The following is a 25001-nucleotide window of genomic DNA, read 5'->3' as shown; positions in this document are numbered from 1 at the left end:
GGCCGAAGCAATCCCAAAATAGAGTCGGGTATATCGATAGAGTCCTTGACACGTGTTGATTGTCAAAAGCTCGCTACTCCCGGGATCCATCGCCAGGTGAAAATATGCATCACGCAGGTCTAGCTTCGTGAAGTATTGACTCCCCGCCAATCGCGCATACATTTCATCGATTGACAGCAGTGGATATTGCTCCACGCTGAGCCCCGGGTTAACCGTGGATTTGAAGTCTCCGCACAATCGGACGTCTCCATTCCGTTTCAGCACCGTGACAACCGGGGTGGCCCAATCTGAGTACGACACCCGTTCGAACACTCCACAGGCCTCCAGCCTATCCAGTTCACCCTTGACCTTGTCCCGCAGGGCATACGGCACCGGACGTGGTTTACAAAACCGAGGAACTACCCCCTCCTTCAGGAAGAGTTTTGCCTCCATGCCCTTGATTTTCCTAAGGTCGTTGCAAAACAAACCTTGATGTCTTTGAAGAATCTTCTCCAACTGATCCTCCCACCGGCTCAGCACGGGTTGCACAAGGTGAACTGCGGCCCAGTCTAGCCTGATGCGGGCCAGCCAATCTCGGCCGAGGAGAGACGGTCCCCTCCCCCGCACGACGTACACCCGAAGCGTGGCGACCTGGCCTTGGTACCGCACAGACACGTCTGCCATCCCGACTGGCGTTATCTTCTCGCGGGTGTAGGTGAACAGTGTGAGGTTGGACCTGATAAGCTTCAGGTCGTCGAGTCTACGCGCGGTCTGTTCGCCGATGATCGACACAGCCGCTCCAGTATCGACCTGGAACGTGATCGGCGTTTTGTTCAGTTAGACTTCCACCGTCATCGGGCGTGCCGCCGCTGGGCCAATTGAAAACAGGCCCATCAACGGCCGCCGGTTCCGCCCCAGGTCGCCTCGCACATCGCCGTCCATGACCCTAACGGTGGCCGGCGCCCCACGGCACACACGCTTCAGATGACCCACCTTGTAACAATTTAAACACACGGTGCCTTTATACAGGCACGCACGGCGCAGGTGCCGACCTCCGCATCCCAAACACGTCCGCGGGGTCACCTCGCCGGACCTGCGGCCGCGCGGCGACGTCCGACCCGCACCGAAGGTCGTGCGTGCGTCCCGGGGTGCTCGCGACCCCGCGTGGCCGGTGATGGCTCGAACATCCACGCGAGTCTGCTCGACCGCTGTAGCCGTGCTGACCGCCGAGTCGAATGTAATGGCTTCACCCTTCAGCTGTAGAACCGCCGAAACCATCTTCGCATCTTGTAAACCAGCGATAAAACGATCTCTGAGCCGCGCTGGACGCTCTCCCGCCGTGAACTTGCATGCCACGGAAGAATGCTTAATCCGCGCCACAAAATCAGCGACGCGCTCCTCTGCCCCTTTCGAGAGGCGATCGAACTGGTACCGAGTGAGCTGTAATGACTTCTCCGGCGCCATGTGTGCTTTCATCTTCTCCACAATGTCCCGAAACGACAGCCCGTCATCACGGGGCCTGTCCGGCGCCACCAAATCACTCAGTAGTCGATAATACTCCGCCGAAAGCGAAGTGAGCAAGATCGACTTCTGTTTGCTCTTGTCGCCCACATCATTCGCGTGGAAATAGCATCCCAATTGCTCCGAAAACAATTCGAAGTCGTCTCCGACGAAAACGGGCACATGTCCGTTTTCAATCATCCTCGTCAGCCAACTAGAGTGTACGAGGTGCAGTGGAACACGAGAAGCAAGCGTGCCAGCATCAACTCCACTTTATTGCGCGTCCGGAAGTACATTCCTGCCACCCCTAGTGGGCTAGGCATGATATACGAAAACCCAATCACGTGATACAGCACAGCCTCCAGTTAAGTTGCTGTGCCAATAGAAAGGTATTGTGGAAACATCGAAGCATAACCTTGCTGAGCTGGTAATCTAAGTCAAGTGGCTATGGCTGTGTAAGAACTACAGTCCGTTGGACCGCGGAATTATCTGAGGTTGGCAGCTTCAGGACTGAGTGTTCAGGAGAAACTCGAGTGCTTCCCATCGGGGCAAACCCTGAAACTCCGTGTCATAAAAATATATATCGACTCCTCCCATGTTCTTATCGCCGAAGAAAGCAGCATAAAGCAACCATGAAAGGCTACACAAGGTAAACCCTTTGCTGCTTCAAACCCTTCCGAGAGTTCCTCCACAGCTGTAAAGAAATTCATAAATAGTACACACATGAGAATCCCAATGCTACACACCCCCTCAGCTGACAGACCAGTTTTATCACTTCGTGGCGAATCATCATTGACAGCGCAGACAGAAATGCATACCAATGAGGCTCCCAAGCAGGTACCACATGCAAATGTCAATATCAGTCAATATAGAAATAAAAAACAAGACCTATTCACATCTCTCACCTGTGAATGGAGAGAGTGGTTCTTTCTTTGGTGCATTCAATACATATTTACAAAGAGAGAATTTGGGTCTTCCCCCACCCTGAAGCACCAGGACTATGGAAAAAAATATTTTTCATCCTTAAAACCTTCCTGGGCAAACCCCGAGTCCAACTGCCAGTTTTCAACTTGTTCTGTCCAGCAATTTAGGAATACATAGACATCAAACAAACACTTCTGAAATTTTCTAGACTAACAGAGTACCCACCCAATGGGTGATCTCGTTCCAAGCATGCAACACATTCTTCTGATGCATAGTTTTATTTGGGAGGTGCATAGGCAAGTGACAGCTCCGTAAAGGGAAAATAAATAATCCGGGTTACGTGCATGAAGCAAAAACATACCTTCTGCTTATAATTCAAAGCACCTCACGACACTGAAAACCATGGGGACAGCAATACTGCACTGTAAATGGTGGAGACTTGTAATACGCTCCCCCACCTGGAGGCGGCGCTATACGATACACATTTACATTGAGAATTTGCGTCCCTCTCCTCCCCCACCCCCACCAAGACCACTAGCAAAAATAATAACACCCCTATACATTAATTGGGGTTATGCTGATCCTCTGTAGCAAGTCTGGATGTAATTGAGGCACACCCACAACCCCACAAACAAACAGATAAACACCAGTCTGTGTGAATTATAGTAAGGATTATGATATGATCTATTCTATATCCTCTTCTCTTCTGACTTCATCCCAAATGCATTTGCTCAAACACATAAAAAGAAAACAATGCAAAGCTTAGTAAATCTCATAATGTTAGGCACAAGGTAATTTGTTTTCCTGGAATCATATTTACCTTCAACTTACAGAGGCCGTGAGGTAGGGGACTGCAGACCTGGCACATTCCATTGTACATAGTGAATGGTCGGGAATCACTATACTGGACCCCGTTGTTAGACACCTAAGAAACCAAGAGACAGTTGAGACAATCGTGACTCTAAGTATATCAGAGGTGCTGCTACACAGATGCTATGAAAGAGAAGGAAACTACTATTTTAGGACATACTAAGGATGTCCGAAAATGCTTGTGGCGTCCGTCTTACCTCCGCTTCTGAAGGTGGACAGAGGTTATGTTTTCACCACTGTCTGTCTGTCTGTCTGTTTGTTTGTTTGTTTGTCTGTTTGTTTGTCTGTTTCTCTCTGTTTGTCTGACTGTGAGCTGAATATATCAAAAAGTTGTGGACAGATTATGACAAAATTTGGTGGATCAGTTGGGTATGTGACAAAAACAAGCCGATTAGATTTTGGTTAAGGCATGGATGACGATCCAGCCTATCGGTGGATCCAAACGTAAACTGCTCAGCCTGGCAGAGGTATGCGCTCTACCCCGTGTCATTCTAGTATTTCATGGGATCTTTGTATCAAACATAATGTTTTAGGACACGAAGAAAAGGACTCTCTCCTCCCCCTTTCTCTCTTCATTTCTCCTCCCGTGCTCTGCCCAAAGGTAGGTTCAACGCTACCAAAGCAGTCCCATGGAAAGGATTGCATAAGTGCTTTATCTACCTCTGCACCATTCTGCCAGATGACTTGCACAATGAAGAATAATTAACTAATTTAATGCCAAATGTTTTGGCCTTGTTATTGGTTAATGGAAGTTGACGATGCAGTAGCCCATCATAGGCAGTGTTGTCGTCAATGTGTGATCCAGACAAGTCAATGATACAATTTGCTAAAACAAGGATACTTCCTGGTTTTGTCCAAGTGTGACTGCCGAGCTAAGGAAGGCAATGATAATGTTACAGATGCACTGCAGTCACGATAGATTTGTTAGTGCCTGACAATTAAACTTGTGCCTCATATTATTTAAGCACTCATCCACATAATTATGCCTGGTGTTGGCTTTATGGTTAGGGTGATGGGCTTGGACCCTCAGGTCCTGAGTTAAAATCCTGCATGGTTGTTGAATTCATATCAGGTGGGGTTGACTCAGCCTGTTATCCTTCTGAGGTCGGCAAAATGAGAACTAGCAAGCTGGGATGATTGAACCATTTGAGTATCCTACGTCGGAGTGGCGACCTGTCTAGAATTGTGCCCAATAGCCCATGAGACTGCTTCGGCAGCACCAACACTGTACAGAGTATGGTTCCAATGTATTTGGATTTGGATCCACTCAATTAGGCTTCATATCCATGACAGTTTTTCATGGATGATACAATACAATACATAAATACATTGTCAATTTCTTCACAGCAGATCATATAACCAATGATGCAGTCCACATGACATTGTTTTACAGAAATGTTCAAGATAAATTCACAAGGAACCTCACCTGGATCAGGAAACGAGCCTCTGGTGTTTCCTGATTGATAGACATGCCTGTAGTATCTGAAAATGGGAGTTGACAGTCCACGACTTGGCCACTCAGGAACAACGCATGGCTGGTCTCGGGGTCACTCAAAAGCCATTCGTCTTTCAAATACTGCAGTAAATGAACACAAGCACATGTTTTGTACTTTTGTTTCAGTCAACTACTCCAACTCTTATTCCACATGATTTGAAAAAGAAAGGTAACCGAGAAAAGGAAAACTGAGAAAAGAAGGGACTGCCGAGGAAACGGTGGTAGGGGAACAGGACGTCCACCAACTAATGTGGGCAGACGAGACACCCAGTTGAACATCCACCCAAGGGACGGCACACATAATGATGCCTCGCCCTGCCTGCAATACACCAGGATGACAGTTTATAGCTGGGTCAGATTTCAAACCCAGGCTAGATAGGTCAGAGTTGAGTGTGCGTAACTCGAGGCCATCCTATCAGTCTTATTATGACAAATGCACAAAGTATATATTAAGACACTTATTGAGGAAGCTGCTCAATCAAATTGATTATGCATGAAAACATGTTATTATCTGTGCACAAATTGTATCAAAAGAAGTTGCATATTGAAAGTAGTTGGCAGCTACTTTATTACTGTGAGCTCACAAATCTTGATGAAGACTGAATAATATTGCAATAATGTTGCCGTGTAAATAAATATTATGATGATCTGTCAAGGAATAAGTTATTTTCATCATGATACAGGGCATCTGATAAATTGCCAAAAGGAATATGGATGTTCTGGCAATTCATCGAATTATTTTCCATGAAAACCATAACCTCACCACTGGTTGTCTGTCTGCACAAATTACCTGTTATCAAATGTTGAATGGAGAATAGGATTGTTAGCATTAGTGGCCACTCTTGGTGTTGTTGGTACACTTGTGATGGAATTACAGGGAGGATAGAAGAGGAAATTGGGTCATAATGTTGATCGTCGTACCGGATGTGTTAGTGAGATAAAAACAAACAAACAAACAAACAAACAAACGAGAAACCCACACTTGAAACTTGTAGCCTCAAATCACGAGACCACCACTTCAATCAAACTATGCATTTGCCATACAAATGGTTGTTTTTCATTGTTCGTGTTTATATACAAAAAATAAATACTTACCGTCATCTGGGTTATTCGACAGAGTAATTGCTCCGACTTGTGGAAGCCCAGTCCAAATACACGAACACTGTTGCACTCGTATACACGGGTATCACACAGTCCTCTGTTCTCCAAATCGGTCACCTTTGGGGACTGAGCTGTGAAGTGAATGTGGATCAAGATAAACAAAAGCACAGCAATGATTCGCCAAGTAAGACTGTGCAATGACTCATCAATAAGGGGTCTCTGATCCCATTGTGTGAAGTTGTAGATGGCCATTAAACGATTTTCTTGCACATCTTTCACCTCCTATTGAGACAGCCTAATCGTGCAACTAATTAATATTTCACTAATATTCATGGCAGTTTTCTATGTTGTGTTTCTCAGAGTAATTTCAGGTGCCTTACCATTAACCATTTTATCACATAATGAGATAGACATGCAGTAGTGAAGCATCTTCATTGTATTTACAACTCATTGTTATTTTCGAAGGTCTTCTCAATCCATTATACTTACAACTGGAGATAATGCAGTCATCACCACTAAAGCCTGGAAAGCAGGAACAGCCATATTCAGTGCAATGACCATTTCCACTACAGTCACCAGGACACCTCAGCACTGCAACCACCTCATCCAATGTCCTTTTCACATAATTAGGGTCATTTTCTTTTGCTCTGCCTCCGCCGTCTTTTTGGTCTGTATCAGAGTCCCACTGGTCTTCTTTATTCCACCATCCGTTTGTCCCAATTGGTGAAGTTCTCTGAGACTCAAGTGTTGCAAGTTCACATTGGTTCTCCAAGAATGGAAGCACAGCAGCGGCCCAGGCTGGGTCATCTTTCAACCACACATCCGTGATACACATGTCTAGAGCTGCTGTTATCTGTTCATCAGATAGAAAACTTCGGCAGATTTTACCCACAGCTGACCCAAATAACACTGTGTTGCAGGCTTTTTGAACCTCATCCTGACTGAGACTTCCACCTGGTGTAGGCCACACAGCACTGGGTGGATGACTGCTCACCTTAACTAATGGCTGGTGATCTGCATGAAAGAAATAAGAAAATATTTGGAGGTTTTGTTCAGCTAAATTGTGAGGAGTGAAAACCTCTGGCAGCATGTTGAAGACCTGGTGTCTTGCCTGGTCCCACAAGATAGGATCAGAATCACGATGAGCTGACCGTAATAATCGTCTTGGTGGATCACCCAGGGGCCCAATGTGACGGATGTTCTGACCTCTTTCATCCATCACACCTGCTTGCCTTTGGCTACTAACTGAATGTAGTGCGAGTATTCTTGGCTCAATTCCACGACTCAGAGCTACATGTTGCATGGTCTCCTCTAGATCCATGGGCAGATTTTCATCAATGTAACTTTTCTGCTTTGCTAAACTAATATATTTAGCTGTCACATCAGCCACTGGAATTATACCTTTATAACCCACAGCATATCTGTTTTTACAGTCAGAAGTCACATATCCAGCCAGGCTCTTCATAAGATTCCTCGAGTCCTCTTCCTCCATGGCCTGACTACAATTACAGTAACTCCTGGATTTCCTCATGTTGTCTTCAAGTGGTACCTTGTCAAAAAGGCTCTCTCCAGCTGGGATCCTGCAAGCAAATATGGATCACATAACGCAAGTCAGGATCCATTTTGTGATCGTATGTTTTGTCATTATCCTCAAGAGGAATGGAAATGTTTCCATCCATAATTTTATCAAAACCTTTTATTTCCCAGAATTCACATCAACAGAAAATGAGAAACACTATAATTGTCCAAGGCCTCCAATACTTTCTAATATAACATTTTAACATATGAAGTTTGCAGAGATTGTAGATATCCAATTGGAAGTGCAATCAATGAACTGTGAAATTGGATGAGATTTTGGATATGTTTGCATGCATTTGTTCTTTTGCTATTAACCACTGCATCACCTCGATATGACCCCATTTATCCAAAAGATTGTTTCCATGTCATGTCAGAGTTATGGCAGCTCTCGTTAGGGTTAGAATTAGAATGCCATTTTTGTGCCAATGCCTTGTGGAATTTGTCTTTCGTTGTTAAAACTCCCTCTGGTAGTACAGCTCAGAAGCTGCTCTGTAGTCATAATGCAGGACTACCCTGTGCTTCCAAACAGCCAAGGTCACTTTTTTATATTATTAAATACATCCAGTAACATTTTACAAGCTGTTAGCGTTTTTGTGATTGCGAAATGCCTGAGTTATTAAAGTGCCCAATTACATTTCTTAAAAACGTTTTCGATGAAATATACACCTCCAAATTTCAATGAACTCTGAGGGGTTTGTGGAGCTGGCCGGGATTGGAAGAAGCAGGTCTTCTTGATCGTGATAATCATTGCTGGAATCACCATCGAACGTGCCACAAAGGCCTCTGGTGCCATTGAAAGAGGACCCTGGGATGTGCACCATGACTGTCATTCCCCAATCGCTGACATCCGCTCGCACAAATGCTCCTGAAGGAAAACTAATCTGCAATAAAATGGGATGGTAAAACAAGGAAATTAACACATTGCTACATGTCATCACAATCATGTGGTAAAAGGTAAATGCATATGTTGATTAAAAATGATTCTTCAAACAAAGTTTTGAACTTTAACTCAAGTTTATGTAATCATATGTAGACAGTTGCAAGCCTTTTTAACCTCACCCTGACTGAGACATCCACCTGCTGTCGGCCACACAGCACTGGATGGATGACTGTTCACCTTAACTAATGGCTGGTGATCTGCATGAAAGAAATAAGAAAATATTTGGAGGTTTTGTTCAGCTAAATTCTGGAGAGTGAAAACTTCTGGCAGTATGTTCAAGACTTGGTGACCTTTGACCAGATTCCAAGGATAATTTTCAATTAAAGGGCACTTGACCACAGGCCTTTGACCTTTTTAACCTAAAATTTAATCAGTTCAAAAAACCACCTTACCTATGTATTGAACAAGTTACCCAGATTTTATTATCCCCACGCTTTAAAAAAAAAAAAACAGGGGGATATTGTAATTGACTCTGTCTGTCTGTCGATCCATCTGTCACCCTATCTCCTCTGAAACCGTTGTGCAGAAATTCACCAAACTTGGTAGTTATGATCACCACATGGCAATACGGTGTGAGAGCAATATCATGTTGGCCCTGCCCCTTGGGGGGGGGGGGCCTATAGCGGGTCAAAAAGTCATATTCCAAAAAATGCAATTCTGGACACATTTAAAAAAATCTTTGAATGAAACTTGGTACATGCAATCAACATTGGGAGACACATGGAATATGGAACGATTTCTTGGGAGTTGAACCTGGTTAATGTCCCATTATGGGGGGTTCACAGGGGTCAAACTACATGATTTATTTTAACTCAAAATTTGATATTGGATCATTCCTTTGGAACTTTTTGGCATCTTTCAACTTTTCTTTGGGTGGCAAGTGTGGGTATTTGTGATGGAACACCATCTACTTCGCTCTAGTTAATGACCTTGTTTCTCATGAACCATATTTCGATGGATATATTTCCACAAAAGAAAATGCGCTATATTTGAACAGTATCCATTTGGAAAGCACTTCCTGATGAGCTCTTGGAGAAGACTCTCTGTGCTAGCAACTAAAAGGTATTCTGGTTCATTGACACAATATTCCTAAAAAGGCTCATTCCCTTGCCCTTTAGCCAAACCAGCTTTTACCATACCCTCAGGATCGGCTTGAAACAAAGCCAAACATTTAGCAACAGAAACTTTATAAACTCCTTGTATCATTCATGATATTAAGCTACCCAATATGCTGGGCAACAGCAAAGATCCTCAAATTGCTTAAGAGTGAGGGGGTTGCATATTGGAAAATACTTTATTGGAAAATGTTTTCAATTGCAAAAGTCTAATATTAAAACACAGAGAAGATATATTATTATACAAGAAAAACTATATTACAAGAAGATATCAATTAAATAATCTGAGAAACATCATTTTAAATTACCAGTCTAATTTTCTTAATTGAAATGATGCATCAGCAATTCATTATGAACATTTTCAGTTGGTAATCATAATAAATTCATTCAGTTTAAGTCTGAGCAAGGTGAGTCCAAGTTCAAATTTCAAGGTTTGAAATCCCAGTTGAAGTCGAGGTCATGAGATCTTAAGTCCGTGTCCAACTCGAGTTTATGAAACTAAATTATCTCACGAAACAGAAGTCAAGCATCCATTAACTAGAGAGTAGAATTTGATGAGAATGTGCCAATGGATATGTTTCCACCCATGTAAGATGTCAACGCACTGTTATGTTTGATTTCAGTTTAAGGTCACATGAAAAATTTAAGGTCCCTTGAGAGAAAGCATGAGAGGAGAGAAAGCATGAGAGAGAGAGAAAGAGAAAGAAAAAAAAGAGAGAAAAAAGAGAGAAAGAGAGAGAAAGGGAGAGAAAGAGAGACAACATCAGATGCTTCCAACTCGGGTTATGGTCTGCAAAACGATTTCAAACCTTTGACCTGTTCAATCGAAAATTGAATCAGTTCATCTTTGTCTTACAGTCCATAAGTGTGTCAAGTATGGTTGAAATCTCTAGATTGGTTTATAACTTATTGCAGTAACACAGATTTTCAATTAAAGTGCACTTGACCTGAGGCCTTTGACCTTTTGCCCTAACATCAGTTCATCTTTGCATCAAAGGGTATACCTGTACCAAGATTGGTTAAAATCCCTTTAGCAATTCACAAGTTATGTTAACTAATATCTGCTACTTTCAGCTAAAGATCACAGGATCTTTGACCCTTTGAACCCCCCAAAAATATTAGTTCATCTTTGCATCATAATACATCTTGGTACCAAGTTTGGTAAAATCTGTTACTTTTAGTTGAAGGTCACATGACCGTTGACTCCAAAATCCTATCAGGTCATCTTTACATCATCATACATAACTGTACCATGTTTGGTTAAAAAAATTAAAAAAATCCCTTCAGTGGTTCACAAGTTATCGTGGTGACGAAAATTGATCACCGACGGACAGACGTACGAATGGACAGCCGGATGGACAACCCAACAACCTAAGGCAGCGGAGGCACAATGATTTGTAAAATGTAACTTTTTCAGCAAGTTGCTGGGTAATTTAAAACTTTGTTCAGCATCTCCTTTACCATTTATCATCTGGTCAATTTTTTTGGACTTGTCTACCGTATTAGAATATGCATTTCCCTGAATAAAGTTGGTAAATTTGGTTGATTTCTGAGGCAACTGCATGACCATTCACCAAAGATACAATTTGGCTGAAAATGTGATTTAAATTCTACCTTGGAGATAGTGTAAAGCTGTGAGAGCAGCACAATAAGAAATGTCTGTGAGAAACTGAAAAGGCCAAAGATTAAACAATTTTATAACGAGGCCTTATATAAAGGTCAGTTACAAAGCAGGTGCCAAAACAACAAAGAAAGTAATTTTAAATAATATTCAGCCTGATATTGCTTTTGAGAGAAGGCTATTTGTGCCTATGAATGTGAGTGCAGCCATACCGGGTTTGCAAAGTTCTCTCTCATCAGAATCGAATGTGAAACATAACTGGAATCTTTTTTTTTTAAATGGATACAACTTATGACTGCCACAAGCTTCCAAGTGTTATATTTTACCATGATGTGTGTGTGGGAAGATTGCAAAACATGAAAAAAAACAAACAAACAAAAAACCTTGTACCATGAAGTCTAACTACAGTGAAGCTACATTACCTGAATTTTGTGTAAAAGGTTACAATGAGACTCCCTGACCACCCCTTCCAGCCTCCAGACCCCATCTCACTCACACACACACACACACACACACACACACACACACACACACACACACACACACACACACCCACACACACACACACACGCGCTGATACAACTTTTACAATCATTATTTCATTTAAATTGAACTCCATACTTGAACACAGTAGAACACACATCGCCTTCATAATACTTCCAAGAATATTAACACTGCTTCAATAGCGCTAAACTTATGGATTTTTCTTTTAACGATCTTTAAAATTATTACTGTATTTTATTAAAATTGAAGTATAAACTCGAACACGGTGTGTGTGTGTGTGTGTGTGTGTGTGTGTGTGTGTGTGTGTGTGTGTGTGTGTGTGTGTGTGTGTGTGTGTGTGTGTGTGTGTGTGTGTGTGTGTGTGTGTGGCGGGGGTATGGGGGGTATCGCATTCCATGAACTCTCTATTAAATAGAGTTTATTTGATATTGTTTCTGATTTAAATATTTTTCACATTTCTTACAATTTGTTTAAAAAAATCGTTGTGGTATTTCATTTATCGTTTCAAATTTCCCACAGTGCTCATATTTGTCGCTTGAAGTTATTTGAAGTTGATTATTTTTGTCCCATAAGAGTTTATCATATTGTAATTTATCATTTGTTTATTTGCCTCACATATTGCTGTGTTGCCTCCTGTGCATCCTATGTTATTTACGGTTGATCACCCTTTACATTCCAAGAAATTCTTTAAGAGAGAGAAAGACAGAGACAGCAAGAGAAAGAAAGAAAGAGTGAGAGTGAGGGGTGGGGGAGGAGGGGACAAAACCAAGAGATAGAAAGGTGAGGGGTGGAGGTGGGGTTAGCAAAGAGAATGATATGTTATGCTTAAGCTGCAGGCTGCTCGGCCACTCTTGAATTGATTCACTGAGAGCTGTGATCCAAAAGGATCTTTGGGAGCATGGAGACCACCAGTTTGGAGTTGCAGTTAATGGATTATATTCCTTGACTGAGCACACACACAAATACTCCCTTTCAGTTGTAAATAAAATGTATCTTTTTTGACTTTTGCATTTAATGGTGGTCTTGATGGGTTTTTTTTCAATGGCTATAGCAGTTGTCACTTTTATCATGTTTTATTAAACATATATTACTCTCGGGCCCGTAAGCAGAATTTTATGGGAGGCGGTACTTTTTCATAGCATGCACTTTGTTGCAAGGGAGCAGGGTGTGTGCTATCTGAGCAAATATTTTTATAATCCGTAATTAATATAATCCATAACCAGTATTTCTAAAATGTTTTGATAATCCGAAAAGATACTATGTGGGCTATTAAAGAAAAGTGCTTGTTTGTGAGTAATTTTAATGTTTTCATGATTTTCTGGAAATTTCATCAAATAAACATATGTTGAATATTAAGAGCAAACTAACAGTTGATAATAATAAAAAAAAAACAATTATTTTTAACATCTTAGCCACATTTCCCTTGCAGCCATTGGCCAAGCTTTAAAAATTTTTATACCAAAGACAGTGTGGAGGTGCAATTTGTAGTCATTTATGCAACAGAAATTATTAATTCAAATAATGTAAGCCTGGCCTGCATATGGCTGTTATTAAAATGTAATCACACAAATAAGTACCTTCATGGGGGCAGTTTTACAGCTTGCTGACATGGAAATCAAAGGAACGGCATAGGCATATCCAAGATGCAGCATACCCATGCTAATGGAGAGACATGAATCTACAACTCATCCTTCTTTAATGTCCTCAATTAATCCCACATTATTGTGGGGTCGGCTGTGGGAAAGTTTTGCTTGAGTCTGTCAGGAACCGGCCGTTCAGGCCTGCTGTTCGATTGTAGCGAGTTAGAACAGGAGTTTGCAATTTGACCAGGGTTCCGGCGATAACTCGCAAAAGACTTCGCAAAAGACATTCTGGGATCTTTAACATCCACGTAATATTGGCAGACTGTACATCTGACTTGACATCCATCTGAGTGATGGTGCACTCCATCAGAAAATGCTCTACCTGTGAAGCAACAATGTGACGTTTTATAGTCAGGGCAAGAATCGAAGCTAGTCTAGACAGCTCAAATATCATGTGTGCTACCTTTGCACCATCCTATCGGATGGATATTCAATGGTTAAAACAGCAGATCGAATCTCCTCGCAGCAGTTTTGCATCATTTTCTAGTATGTAAGGGTCTTTGAACAGCTGAGGAAAAAGGTGTGAGGATGGGTAAGGCAATTAGCCCAAGAGGAGGGGCCGCTTTAGACAAAAAGCCACGAAAGGTCATCTTACTGTGATCTTCTTGCCATGGCGAGATTCAAAAAGGCGCACACCAGCTGAAAGTGGCGAACTGCTTCGCACTGCTAGCTGTGGCCAAGTTTCAAGAAAATCTCCATTGCACATGTCAAAGGTGAGCACGTCATCTCCGGCACTCATCGCCACTCCGCAGGCACAAGCCCCAGTGTAAGTCTGAAAGTTGCAATCCCATTGACGGATGTGCACCTCCAGCAAGTTGGACTGCAACAGGACAAAGGTGCCTGTCTGGTGACTGTCGAAGCGTCTGTGATAAAGAAAAGTTAAATGTGTTGGAAGGTTACAAAAAATGAATGTTACAGGAAAGTTCCATAAGAGAGGAATAATAGGAGGGAAAAACGAAACACTGGGAGGAGTGGAGAAAGGACAGAGGTATGGGGACAGTGAGGGGGAGGGCACATCAGGAGAGAAATGCAAATGATGTCGAGTCAAAATGTTTTACCCTTTAAAAAAAAATTCTGTGGTTGAAAACACATTTCATTGGCAAAATAAACCGATGGATAAAATGTGACAGTAGAGCTGGAACCGAGATAAGAAAGGATCAAAAGGATTGATTGGATTTGAATTTGATGTACCACACTCTTCAGAGCGTTCGTGCTGCCGAATCCATTTCTTGGCAAGGGTTATACGAGGAGATTTGCCAATGCCTTCCTAGCATTGTTTGTCTGTGCTCTATCCTTTTTAAATGCTGACCATCAATCAATAAAGCAGCACGTACCATTTATTAAGTCTTTGGTATGACTCGGTTGGGGTTTGAACCACTGACCTCCCAGACTCAGCAGACATTCCAACCATTACACCACGATGTCTAATGATGGATGAAAAAAAAAATTAAAGTTTATGCCCCTTATTTCTACCTTCCCCGTAATTATATTCCCCTTTCTTCCTCATGTTTGGTCTTGTTCCCATATTCATAGTTACAATGCCCTCATTACAATCACAAAAGTGATTTCATAATAATTAGAGAATGTAGTTTGTCCTGTGTATTTTTCCCATGCCATCTTCACCGTGTGCATCTGAGCAAGCTGCCCACACTTTCCCAGGCTCACAAAGTGTTCAACGTTGTGTTGAAGTTGTTGCTATGAATTTTGCTTTTCATTCCTACATTCATGAAAAAGAAACTGTTTTGTGTTACTGTACTTTGATGCATTGTTTTGCTCATGTACTAAATCTTTGCTTATCATGAATTTTAATGTTGGTCGTCATACAAAAGTTAACATTTCACTTTCGCAATGTTTATTTTCATCTCGTAAATTAGGCATTCATCACTGTTGTTGTTGTTGAGAGTAAGTTAAGTTGACAACTTGTTGAAGGAGCATACGTGCAGGATAATGAAAACAGCAAGTGTTTTTATTATCCTGAAGTCATGTTCCTTGAAGAGCTGAGTTTAAAATAAATAAATAAATAAATATCACTACAAAGAGAGATGAAAACAAATACTTTCATTTTGCAAAACATTTGTGTTCGACAAACATTGCTTGGACTGAATATACAAGTGTAAGGTGACAAAAGTGGAGATCTAAAGGGATATTCTTGGAATTTAATTAGTTGCAAACAAGCGGCAAGCTCATCATGAGGCAGCTGTGTTGTTCGTACATTGTTGTTGAAGTGAATTGTGCTTTTAAAACAACAGATTGGTAATTAAGTTATTGTTTTTGGCTGTGGCTGCCACAACAGGTCAAATGAAAATTGGAAATCAAGCGTTAGCTCGAGAGGAATAATCCATGAAGGAGCTGTATCTATCTATAATAATGATAATAATAATAACTAGAACTGCCACTTTATAACTGCTGGCAGTGATGACCGGGTACCCAGTCCGTCCGCCTTTGACACAACTGATACAACTTGAGACTTAAATCAGAGTCGCAAAGTTTTGCATTGATAGGATAAGCGGTGCCAGAGAAAACATTATTTAATGGTGATACAAACACAGGCCTGCTTCGAGACGGCGCGGAACAGACGAGTTACGAACCAGGCAGCACAAAACGTTCAATTTCGTTATTACTGGCGACCAGATTCAAATAATTAAATAATTCTGGCTGCCAAACCACACGGCCGATCAGGTTGAAATTTTAAACTTTTGTTTCACATGTAGCCTAAATTATAAATATGAAGTTTCGCATATATAGAAGTAGTGGTTCCAGAGTAAACATGAATTAATATTTATCCTTCAATCTAAGATGGCGGCCAAACCATGTGACTTGTGACCTCATAATTTTTACCATGTATGCAGATATCATGGAAGATGACAGACGCAAATTTTCGCTTCGATAGGTTAAGCAGTTCCAGAGAAAACATTATTTAATATTTTTCTTAAATTCAACATGGCTGCCAAACCATGTGACCTATCAATTAGAAATTAACAAACTTGTATTCCCTACTCATGTGCAATAGGGGTGTGAAGTTTCCCCTTGATCAGATCAGGTGTTCTGGAGAAGAAGATGTTTGAAGGTTTTAAGGTAAATTCAAGATGGCCACCAAACCATGTGACCAATCAAGAAGAAATTAACAAACTTGAGAAAGGACCTCATGGGGAATATATGTGTGAAGTTTCGGCTTAATCTGTCTTGCCTTTCTGGAGAAGAAGATTTTAAAAATTTATTCATTTTCAATCAAAGATGGCTGAAGAACCATGTGACCTATGACATCAGAAATTTATATTCTGCTTCCAACTGGGTATTGGAACACGTTTGTGAAGTTTCGTGTTAATCGGTAAAGGTGCGTTTTTCTATCCAAGATGGCCGCCAAACCATGTGACGTGTGACGTCATAATTTTTAGCATGCGTGCATACTGCCGTCTCGATGATAATTACAAATTTTCGATTCGTTTGTTAAGCGGTTCCAGAGAAAACATTATTTAATATTTTTCTTAAATCCAAGATGGCGGCCAAACCATGTGACTTATCAATTCGAAATTAACAAGCTTATATCACCTTCCTGTCCCGAATACAGTTCTGAAATCTCCCCTTCATTGGGCCAACGCTTCTGGAGAAGAAGATGTTTGAAGGTTTTCGGGTTTTTTCAAGATGGCCGCCAAACCATGTGACCGATCAAGAACAAATTAACAAACTTGAGAAAGGACCTCATGGGGAATATATGTGTGAAGTTTCGTCTTAATCTATCTTGCCCTTCTGGAGAAGAAGATTTTTAAAATTTATTCATTTTCAATCCAAGATGGCTGCCGAACTTTGTGACCTATGATATCATAAATTTAAATTCTGCTTTCCATCGTCGACCCGAACAAGTGTGTGAAGTTTCGTGTAAATCAAATAAGGTCTCTTTTTCTATCCAAGATGGCCGCCAAACCATGTGACTTCTGAGGTAAAATTTTTTTTTACCATGTATGCAGACTTGAGGGAGGAAGGGACTTGCAAATTTTCGCTTCGATGGCTTATGAAATTCCAGAGAAAACATTATTTAATATTTTTCTTAAATCCAACATGGCGGCCAAACCATGTGACCTATCACTTCGAAATTAACAAACTTGCATCGCATAGATGTCACGAATATAGTTCTGAAATCTCGCCTTCATTGGACCAGCGCTTCTGGAGAAGAAGATGTTTGAAGGTTTTAGGGTTTTTTCAAGATGGCCGCCAAACCATGTGACGTATCAACAACAAATTAACAAACTTGAAAGAGAACCTCAGGGGGAATGTACCTGTAAAGTTTCTCCTTATTCTGTCCAGCCCTTCTGGAGAAGAAGATTTAAAAAAAAAAAACACTAAAAAAAAGATGGCGGCCGAATTACGTCATCGATGACGTCAAAAAAAACATTTTTGACGATGAATTTTGGTGTAGATGACGCTCAGAATTTTTCAGATTTTTCCTATATGGCGTTCTACTTGACGAATTTTCACCGGTGTATCGCTTCACTTCTGACGTCAAGAAAAATCACACGTGTTCCCCATAGGGAGCTTAATAAAATTCATAAAGCAAAAACATTTTTACCCTAGAAAGTTTCAGAGATACAGAGGTCCAAAGTTTTTCGGTTTTTTCAAGATGGCGCCCGCACCACGTGACCAATGACGTCATAATTATAACGCGAGTGTGCTATCAAAAAAGATACATACTATGGTGAAAACTTCATGTCGATCGGACTTAGCGTCCCAGAGAAAATGATTTTTAAATTGAAGAAGGATGCAAAATGCCGGCGGAAAAAGAATAATAACAATCAAAACTGGTAAACCAGTAATCCCGGGCTTCAAGGCGTGCCTCCATTTTAAGAAATTTCAACACCATCACCCTGTCACATGATATGGGTTTTCCGAGTTAGAAAGTTAGTTCAAGTCTGCAATGTGGCCCAGCTACGGGGTCCCTCAAGTTATATCAATGAAGGATTGAAAAGCCCATAGCAATACATGATAGAGAAACTTCACATTGGACAAATCGAGGCTGGACAAATTTTCAAGTCCCCAAAAAAGTCCAATAACTCCACATTTGCATATTAATGTAAATGGCGAACTTGTAGAACGTGAAAATATCTTCCAGAATTTGTGGTCACTTTTTGTCTATCTTCTTTGGTTTTCATTTTACGACATGTCAAAAATGGGTGATTTTAAACTTTGGGGGGCTCTAGGGCCTCACTGGGGTAAAATACAGACATAGCGTAAACATATTTGGAGTCCCCTCTTCAAGGCCTATCAGAATCTGTCATTAAATTTTTTCAACTCTCATTTGCATATTTGGCATATTTAATGAGGCGAATCGGCATCATTTTAATCATATAAATTATGCAACGATTTCGACGAAATTAACAACTTAACATTCCAATGGAACCTCGCAAATGTGTGCAAAAGTTTGAGGCTATCGTGTTATCCCTTCTGGAGAAGAAGATGTTTTTAGGTTTTGAAGAAAATCCAATATGGCCGCCATACCACGTGACCTACGTCATCAAAATTTTCAAATTATAAACTTCAGGTGGAGAGTTATTAAATGGATAAGTTTCATTGAATTTCATCCAAGCGTTGTTTTTATTTTATGACATTTCAAAAATGGGTCATTTTCAACTTTGGGGGGCGCTGGGGGCTCACTGGGGTCAAATACAGACATAGTATAAATATATTTGGAGTCCCCTGTTTATGTGCTATCTAAATTTGTCATTAAATTTTTTCAACTCTCATTTGCATATTTTGCATATTTAATGAGGCGAATCGGCATCATTTAAAATCATATAAATTAAATAACGATTTCGACCAAATTAACAAATTAACATTAGCATGGAACTTAGCAAATGTGTGCAAAAGATTGAGGCTGTCAAAGTATCCCTTCTGGAGAAGAAGATGTTTTTAGGTTTTGGATAAAATCCAATATGGCCGCAATACCACGTGACCGACGTCATCAAAATTTTCAAAGTGTAATCTTCAGGTGGAGAGTTATTAAATGGATAAGTTTCATTGAATTTCATCCAAGCGTTGTTTTTATTTTATGACATTTAAAAAATGGGTCATTTTCAACTTTGGGGGGCTCTGGGGGCTCACTGGGGTCAAATACAGACATAGTATAAATATATTGGGAGTCCCCTGTTTATCTGCTATCTAAATTTGTCATTAAATTTTTTCAACTCTCATTTGCATATTTTGCATATTTAATGAGGCGAATCGGCATCATTTTAAATCATATTAATTATGTAACGATTTCGATCAAATTAACAAATTCACATTAGCATCGAACTTAGTAAATGTGTGCAAAAGATTGAGGCTGTCAGATTATCCCTTCTGGAGAAGAAGATGTTTTTAGGTTTTGGATAAAATCCAATATGGCCGCCATACCACATGACCTACGTCATCAAATGTTTCACAGTATAAACTTCAGGTGGTGAGTAATAATCCTGTAAAGTTTCGTTGAATTTCATCCGACAGTTTTCCCTCCAGATCCGCCACAAAATCGGTCAGTAGAACATAAAAACGCCGTTAATAATAATAATACTAACGAATTCAATAGGGCTTCAGCCATGCTTGAAGCCCTAATAAACAGAAGAAAAACAATAGGTTATCCAGTCCATTTGACTGGATACCCTAATAATAATAACAGTAACAGTGAATGTGTGCCAGTTAGGGTGTGTGTGTGTGTGTGTGTGTGTGTGTATGTGTGTATGTGTGTATGTGTGTATGTGTGTGTGTGTGTGTGTGTGTGTGTGTGTGTATGTGTGTATGTGTGTATGTGTGTATGTGTGTATGTGTGTGTCTCCTCCATCACTCCAAAACCATGAAACTGGGCAGCCTGAAACTTTGCATGCATGGAAAATTGTTAAGGGAACTCCATGGAAGTGCATGAGTGAAAATTAGGTGTTTGCTTCAATGAAAACACCACTTTTGAACGTAATTAACGGACTGATTTAATTATGTATTTCATTATGCACAACCTCGGCGAACACCACGCTGTCCCTTGATGGGGTCTTAATTAGTCTTTTTTGGCCTGCTCAATAATGCCTTGACTTGGAACAGGCCACAATGTTTTCTTAACGACAAATTTGTTTTTTTCACTTTCCTCACTCATATCATCAAATGCCTGATCATCATCATACCTACAAATCGCTGGATACATTCAATGCTTATAAATGCCCAGATATGCCAGCGTTCGTGGCTTTATTTCATTTCCGCACATTCCATAACCTCGACAATCCCTAAAACTAAGCCGAATTATAAAATGTATGCTCCAGAATTTACCTTACCATCAGCTCCGACTGCTAAAAAAAAACAAAAAAAACGGTTCAGTTGTCTAATGCAGACATAGTTTGATATTTTGGTCGTCTCCGGGAGGTGTTTAATATGACGGATCAGTGATTGCTAATCGCTTGCCAAGCCAGCCATTCCATATCAACTGTTTCATTGGAGTGCTACCTCGGGTGCTTAAGCCACTTGGTGAGTGCTTTACGATATTCACACTGTCAATGCATACTGTATATTGAATGATTTGAACAAAGTTCAGGGGCCACTCGCCTGCATTGGCCTCGTGTTGCTCTGCGAGGCGTCCGGCGGTAGCTGGCTCGTTGAAAATGTGCAATTTTATTTCACACCAAATTTCCCCTTTTTGTGCAATCATCTTTCATTATACGACGTGTCACTTTGGCATCGATAGATACTTCTAAAAAAGTTAAACATTTCGTTTTTTAAAGTTTCTTCAAGTGTTTTGTGGAGTGCTTGGTGAAGCTATTCAAGCTTCGATGGTGATATCTCGGTTTGATACTGGAGTTAGGAAGGCAAAATAAATGAGATTATTACAATGAGGAAAAATGTTTCAGTTGTTACAAAGCAATAAATCACCACATCATGGCAGGATAGCCAAAGGGTGCGCAAGTTCACTCCAAGCTGTCAAGCCTGGGTTTGAATCCCAAACCAGCTACAAACTGTCATCTCAGTATTTCACAGGTAGGGTGATTCATTAATTTATGTGCCATCTCTTGGATAGACATTAAAATGGGCATCACATCTACCAGAATCCTCCCTCTCCTCACCCCCCCCGCCCCATGCACTCTTCCCTCCCCTCTCTTCCGCTCCCACCCCTATCCTCTTCACTTCACCCCTATCCCTCTCTCTCTCTCTCCCACCACGATGCCCCTCTCTCCCACGCCAATCCCCGTCTCTCCCACCACGATCCCTCTTTCTCCCACCCTTCTCTCTCTGTCACCCCTATCCCCCTACCCCTCTCTCCCACCCCTATCCTTTTCTCTCCCACCCATCTCCCTCTGTCTCCCACCCCTCTCTCTATGTCTCCCACCCCTCTCTCTACGTCTCCCACCCCTCTCTCTATGTCTCCCACCCCTCTCTCTATGTCTCCCACCCCTCTCTCTATGTCTCCCACCCCTCTCTCTATGTCTCCCACCCCTCTCTCTATGTCTCCCACCCCTCTCTCTATGTCTCCCACCCCTCTCTCTATGTCTCCCACCCCTCTCTCTATGTCTCCCACCCCTCTCTCTATGTCTCCCACCCCTCTCTCTATGTCTCCCACCCCTCTCCCTCTGTCTCCCACCCCTCTCCTCTCTCTTCCGCCCCTCACCCCTCCCCTTGCTTTCCCACCCCACCCCCTGTTAAGGACTGATGGCTTAGTTTTGAATCTCAAACTGCTTCCCCAAAGCGAATTAGATTCGGAGTGAGCCGAATGGAGGGGTGCAAAGGTCGATGCATCTGAGAGCATGCACGCATGATTGCAGCCAGGCCTTTGCCAAGTATATAGGCCAGGTCAGGTATGGGCACATCAGCACATGCACCGGAGCAGTACGTCACTGCATCCAATTTCTGCCAGTACTTCAGGGGCCTCCAACTGGCCATCCCCCAGGCAGATGCCTGGCCCATCCCCATTTCCTTGAGATGCCGATCAACCTGCCGCAACCACGAAGCACGTGGTCGGCCGATTGGCCTCCTCCTCTCATGAAGGTCCCTCACTGAGAGAATCTCGTGAGCAGGATCAGCATCAGGAAAACAAACTACATACCCATACAGCCGCAGCTGACCCTCATGGACTGTGCAGGTATCAAATGTCATCTGAGTCTCTCTCAGCAACCGCTCATTGGACACAAAGTCCGACCAGCAATTGTCAAGGATTCTCCAAAGAGACCTGGTACCAAAGGAATTAAGCATCCATCTCAGATCCCCAATCAGATTTCAAGTCTCACATCTGCAGAGCAAGACTGGAAGCACCAAGGACTCTCCAGGCCCAACCCAGACATCTAGTGACCTCTGGCTCACAGCCAGCAGACAGATAAATATCACTGCCAAGATCACTACCGTCTCCTCTCCGGTCTCGCCCCCCACCCCTGCTCCGTCTGCGATATGTCTCCACCATATTTCCGCAGGGCGCTCAAGGTCCGCCAACAACCCTCTTCTGATAAAACTACCAAAATCACGAATTACTGCTCACATTCACCCTTTCATTCCTCCTAAACTCCCACACTCTGTTCAATCCCATTCTTCCCTCCAGGCCTTTAAATCAGTTGTTCACCACCCCCCTTTTCTCTTCCCCCATCCAAAACCTCGATCTTTTCCACCTCCATCAATCCACCCCAAACCCACCTCCTTCAAATTCCCTGCTTTCCTTCCTGAAAGTCCCTGTAATGTCCATCTTCTATTCCCCATGTTCCCCACCCCATCCCTCTCCCTTCCACAGATCTCTAAATATCTCTGTTCCCCACTGTTTTGTCCTTCCCTTTCCTGCCTCTCTTGTCTCATGATCCCCTTGCTGTGCATTGTGCGTTAGCTCTCATATGAGCCTCGACAATGTATACAAAGAAAAAAAGAAAAAAGAAAGGAAAACGAATCTTTTTGTGACCTCAACATCATCACCACAAACAGGTACAGACAAGATGGCAGCATCCAAGATGTCATTGAAAGCCTGGATCTTAGTTTTGGAAACCCAATAATCTCAACAGCTCCGACTGCTCATTCAGCACCTCAAGGGCCCCCAAAAGGATATCCAGAGATTCCGCAAAGATGACTGCATTATCTGCAAAATCAAGGTCAGATATCTTGACATTCCCAAATGATGCACCGCGGTTTGATTTCTCCGACATCCTCCCCAGAATCCAGTCCATACAAGTGCTGAAATGTGTGGGGGCCAGTAAACACCCCCTGACAAACTCCATTAACAACTGAAAATAAGTTAGAGATAGTAACACAACATCTCACAGCACTCTCAGTCCCACAGTATAGTGCGGACATCAGATGATCGTTTTTCTTGTCACCCCAAAAAGACTAAGAATCCTCCAGAGGGCATCCCGATTCACTGAATCAAATGCTTTGCAGAGATCAAACAGCCCCTGTCAAAACTCTCATCTGCATTTGGTGAGGACCCAAAGAGTAAGGATACGGTCAACCGTTGACCGCTGGTGCTCTAGCAGATGGTGACGAACCCTATCAAGAATTATCCGAGCAAAGACCTTGCCCAGCGCTGAGAGCAGCGTTACCACTCCGTAGTTGTTGCAGTCCTGGCGATCACCTTTCCCTTTCCAGAGAGGCACAACAAGGCCCCTGTTACAGTCAGTTGGGACTATGCTTGTATTCCAGGCAAAGCACAGAACTGCATGCAACGACATGAGTACAGCATTTCCACAAGTCTTGAGAAGTTCAGCATGGATACCGCAGATCACAGGAGCGTTATCCCATTTCAACCGGTTCACCATAGGCTGTGTTTCCACAAACAAAGGTGGATCACATTTGATTGGAGGGACAGCAATATAGATAGCAACACCCCTGACATTCAACTCAACAGCTGGTGGGACAGCCTGGTTCAACCGTTCAAAGTAACCGGCCCAGCGGGCCTTCACTTTGGACTCCTCTGTAAAGAGCCCACCACCCTCCGCTCTAACTGCAGTACACTGAGGGAGGGGCTTGGAGGAACACAATGCACAAATTCCCCTGTAAGCAGGACGAGAATCACTTGACCACAGGTGATGCTCTTCCCTCTCACAGATTCCTCGCACATAGACCTCCTTTTCCACCCTCAGCGTCCATACAGTTTTACGCATCAACTCCTGGAATAGCTCAGCTCTGCCATTAAGCCTGGCCCTGCAACACTGGTATTTGGTATTTGGTGTCCCTTGAGAGACAAATTTCTTTTTCACCCTCCGGTGATTTCCAAGACATCCACCGGCAACATCAAGGATGGTGGTCTTAAAGGCACTTCACAACTCTTCAGGATTCCCCAAAGCACCCAGACCCCCCAAATCTCCACTCAGCCTGTTCACAAATTCCTCAGCTACCTTCTCATCCTTGAGCTTGCCAACATCCACCAAAGGCTGGGATGATACCATTGTCCTGGATTTAAGCTGCAACAACAAGCCTGTGGTCAATATTGAGGAACTGAGCACTCTGGTAGACCCTGCAGTTCTGTGTCATCCTCCAGTGACCATCAACTAGCACATGGTGAATCTCCTTTGCCACATCACCATCGTTGGAATACCAAGTCCAGCAATGAGCTTGTGGGCGCTGAAACCACGAACCAGCCACCCTAAGTCCACGACTTCTTGCAAAGTCAAAGAGCTTAGTGCTATTCTGGTTCACAGTTCCAGACCCATGGGGACCAACACATGCCTCATAACCATCCCTATCAGTTCCAGTCGATGCATTGCAATCCTCGAAGACTAGACGAGTATACAGCCTGGGGCAATGATCATCCACAGAC

At 42.4% G+C, this 25001-nt stretch overlaps 1 protein-coding gene across 8 annotated transcripts in view; it reads right to left on the bottom strand.

Annotated features, from left to right (window-relative positions):
• The window catches only part of VWDE (von Willebrand factor D and EGF domains), a 304919-nt gene that overhangs the window by 113914 nt on the left and 166004 nt on the right, over window positions 1-25001 (bottom strand). For 7 of the 8 annotated variants that reach the window (XR_015056095.1, XR_015056094.1, XM_085873161.1 and 4 more), the window contains 6 exons: window positions 13866-14133; window positions 8114-8328; window positions 6359-7449; window positions 5864-6000; window positions 4700-4849; window positions 3224-3328 (listed from right to left, as the gene is read on the bottom strand). Coding sequence is in view for 6 of the 8 variants with exons in the window: in XM_085873161.1 (XP_085729287.1) it covers window positions 3224-3328; window positions 4700-4849; window positions 5864-6000; window positions 6359-7449; window positions 8114-8328; window positions 13866-14133 (1966 nt within the window). In the remaining 2 variants the exon portion in view is untranslated. The remainder of the gene's footprint in view (window positions 1-3223; window positions 3329-4699; window positions 4850-5863; window positions 6001-6358; window positions 7450-8113; window positions 8329-13865; window positions 14134-25001) is intronic. The other variant, XM_085873165.1, reaches the window with a different exon arrangement.

This window comes from Eptatretus burgeri, chromosome 3 (genome assembly GCF_056783735.1).
Source record: "Eptatretus burgeri isolate ZD-2024b chromosome 3, Ebu_testis_v1, whole genome shotgun sequence".
NCBI lineage: Eukaryota > Metazoa > Chordata > Myxini > Myxiniformes > Myxinidae > Eptatretus > Eptatretus burgeri.
The sequence above is the reverse complement of the archived record's forward strand: the minus strand, read 5'-3'. Positions and strand labels throughout refer to the sequence as shown.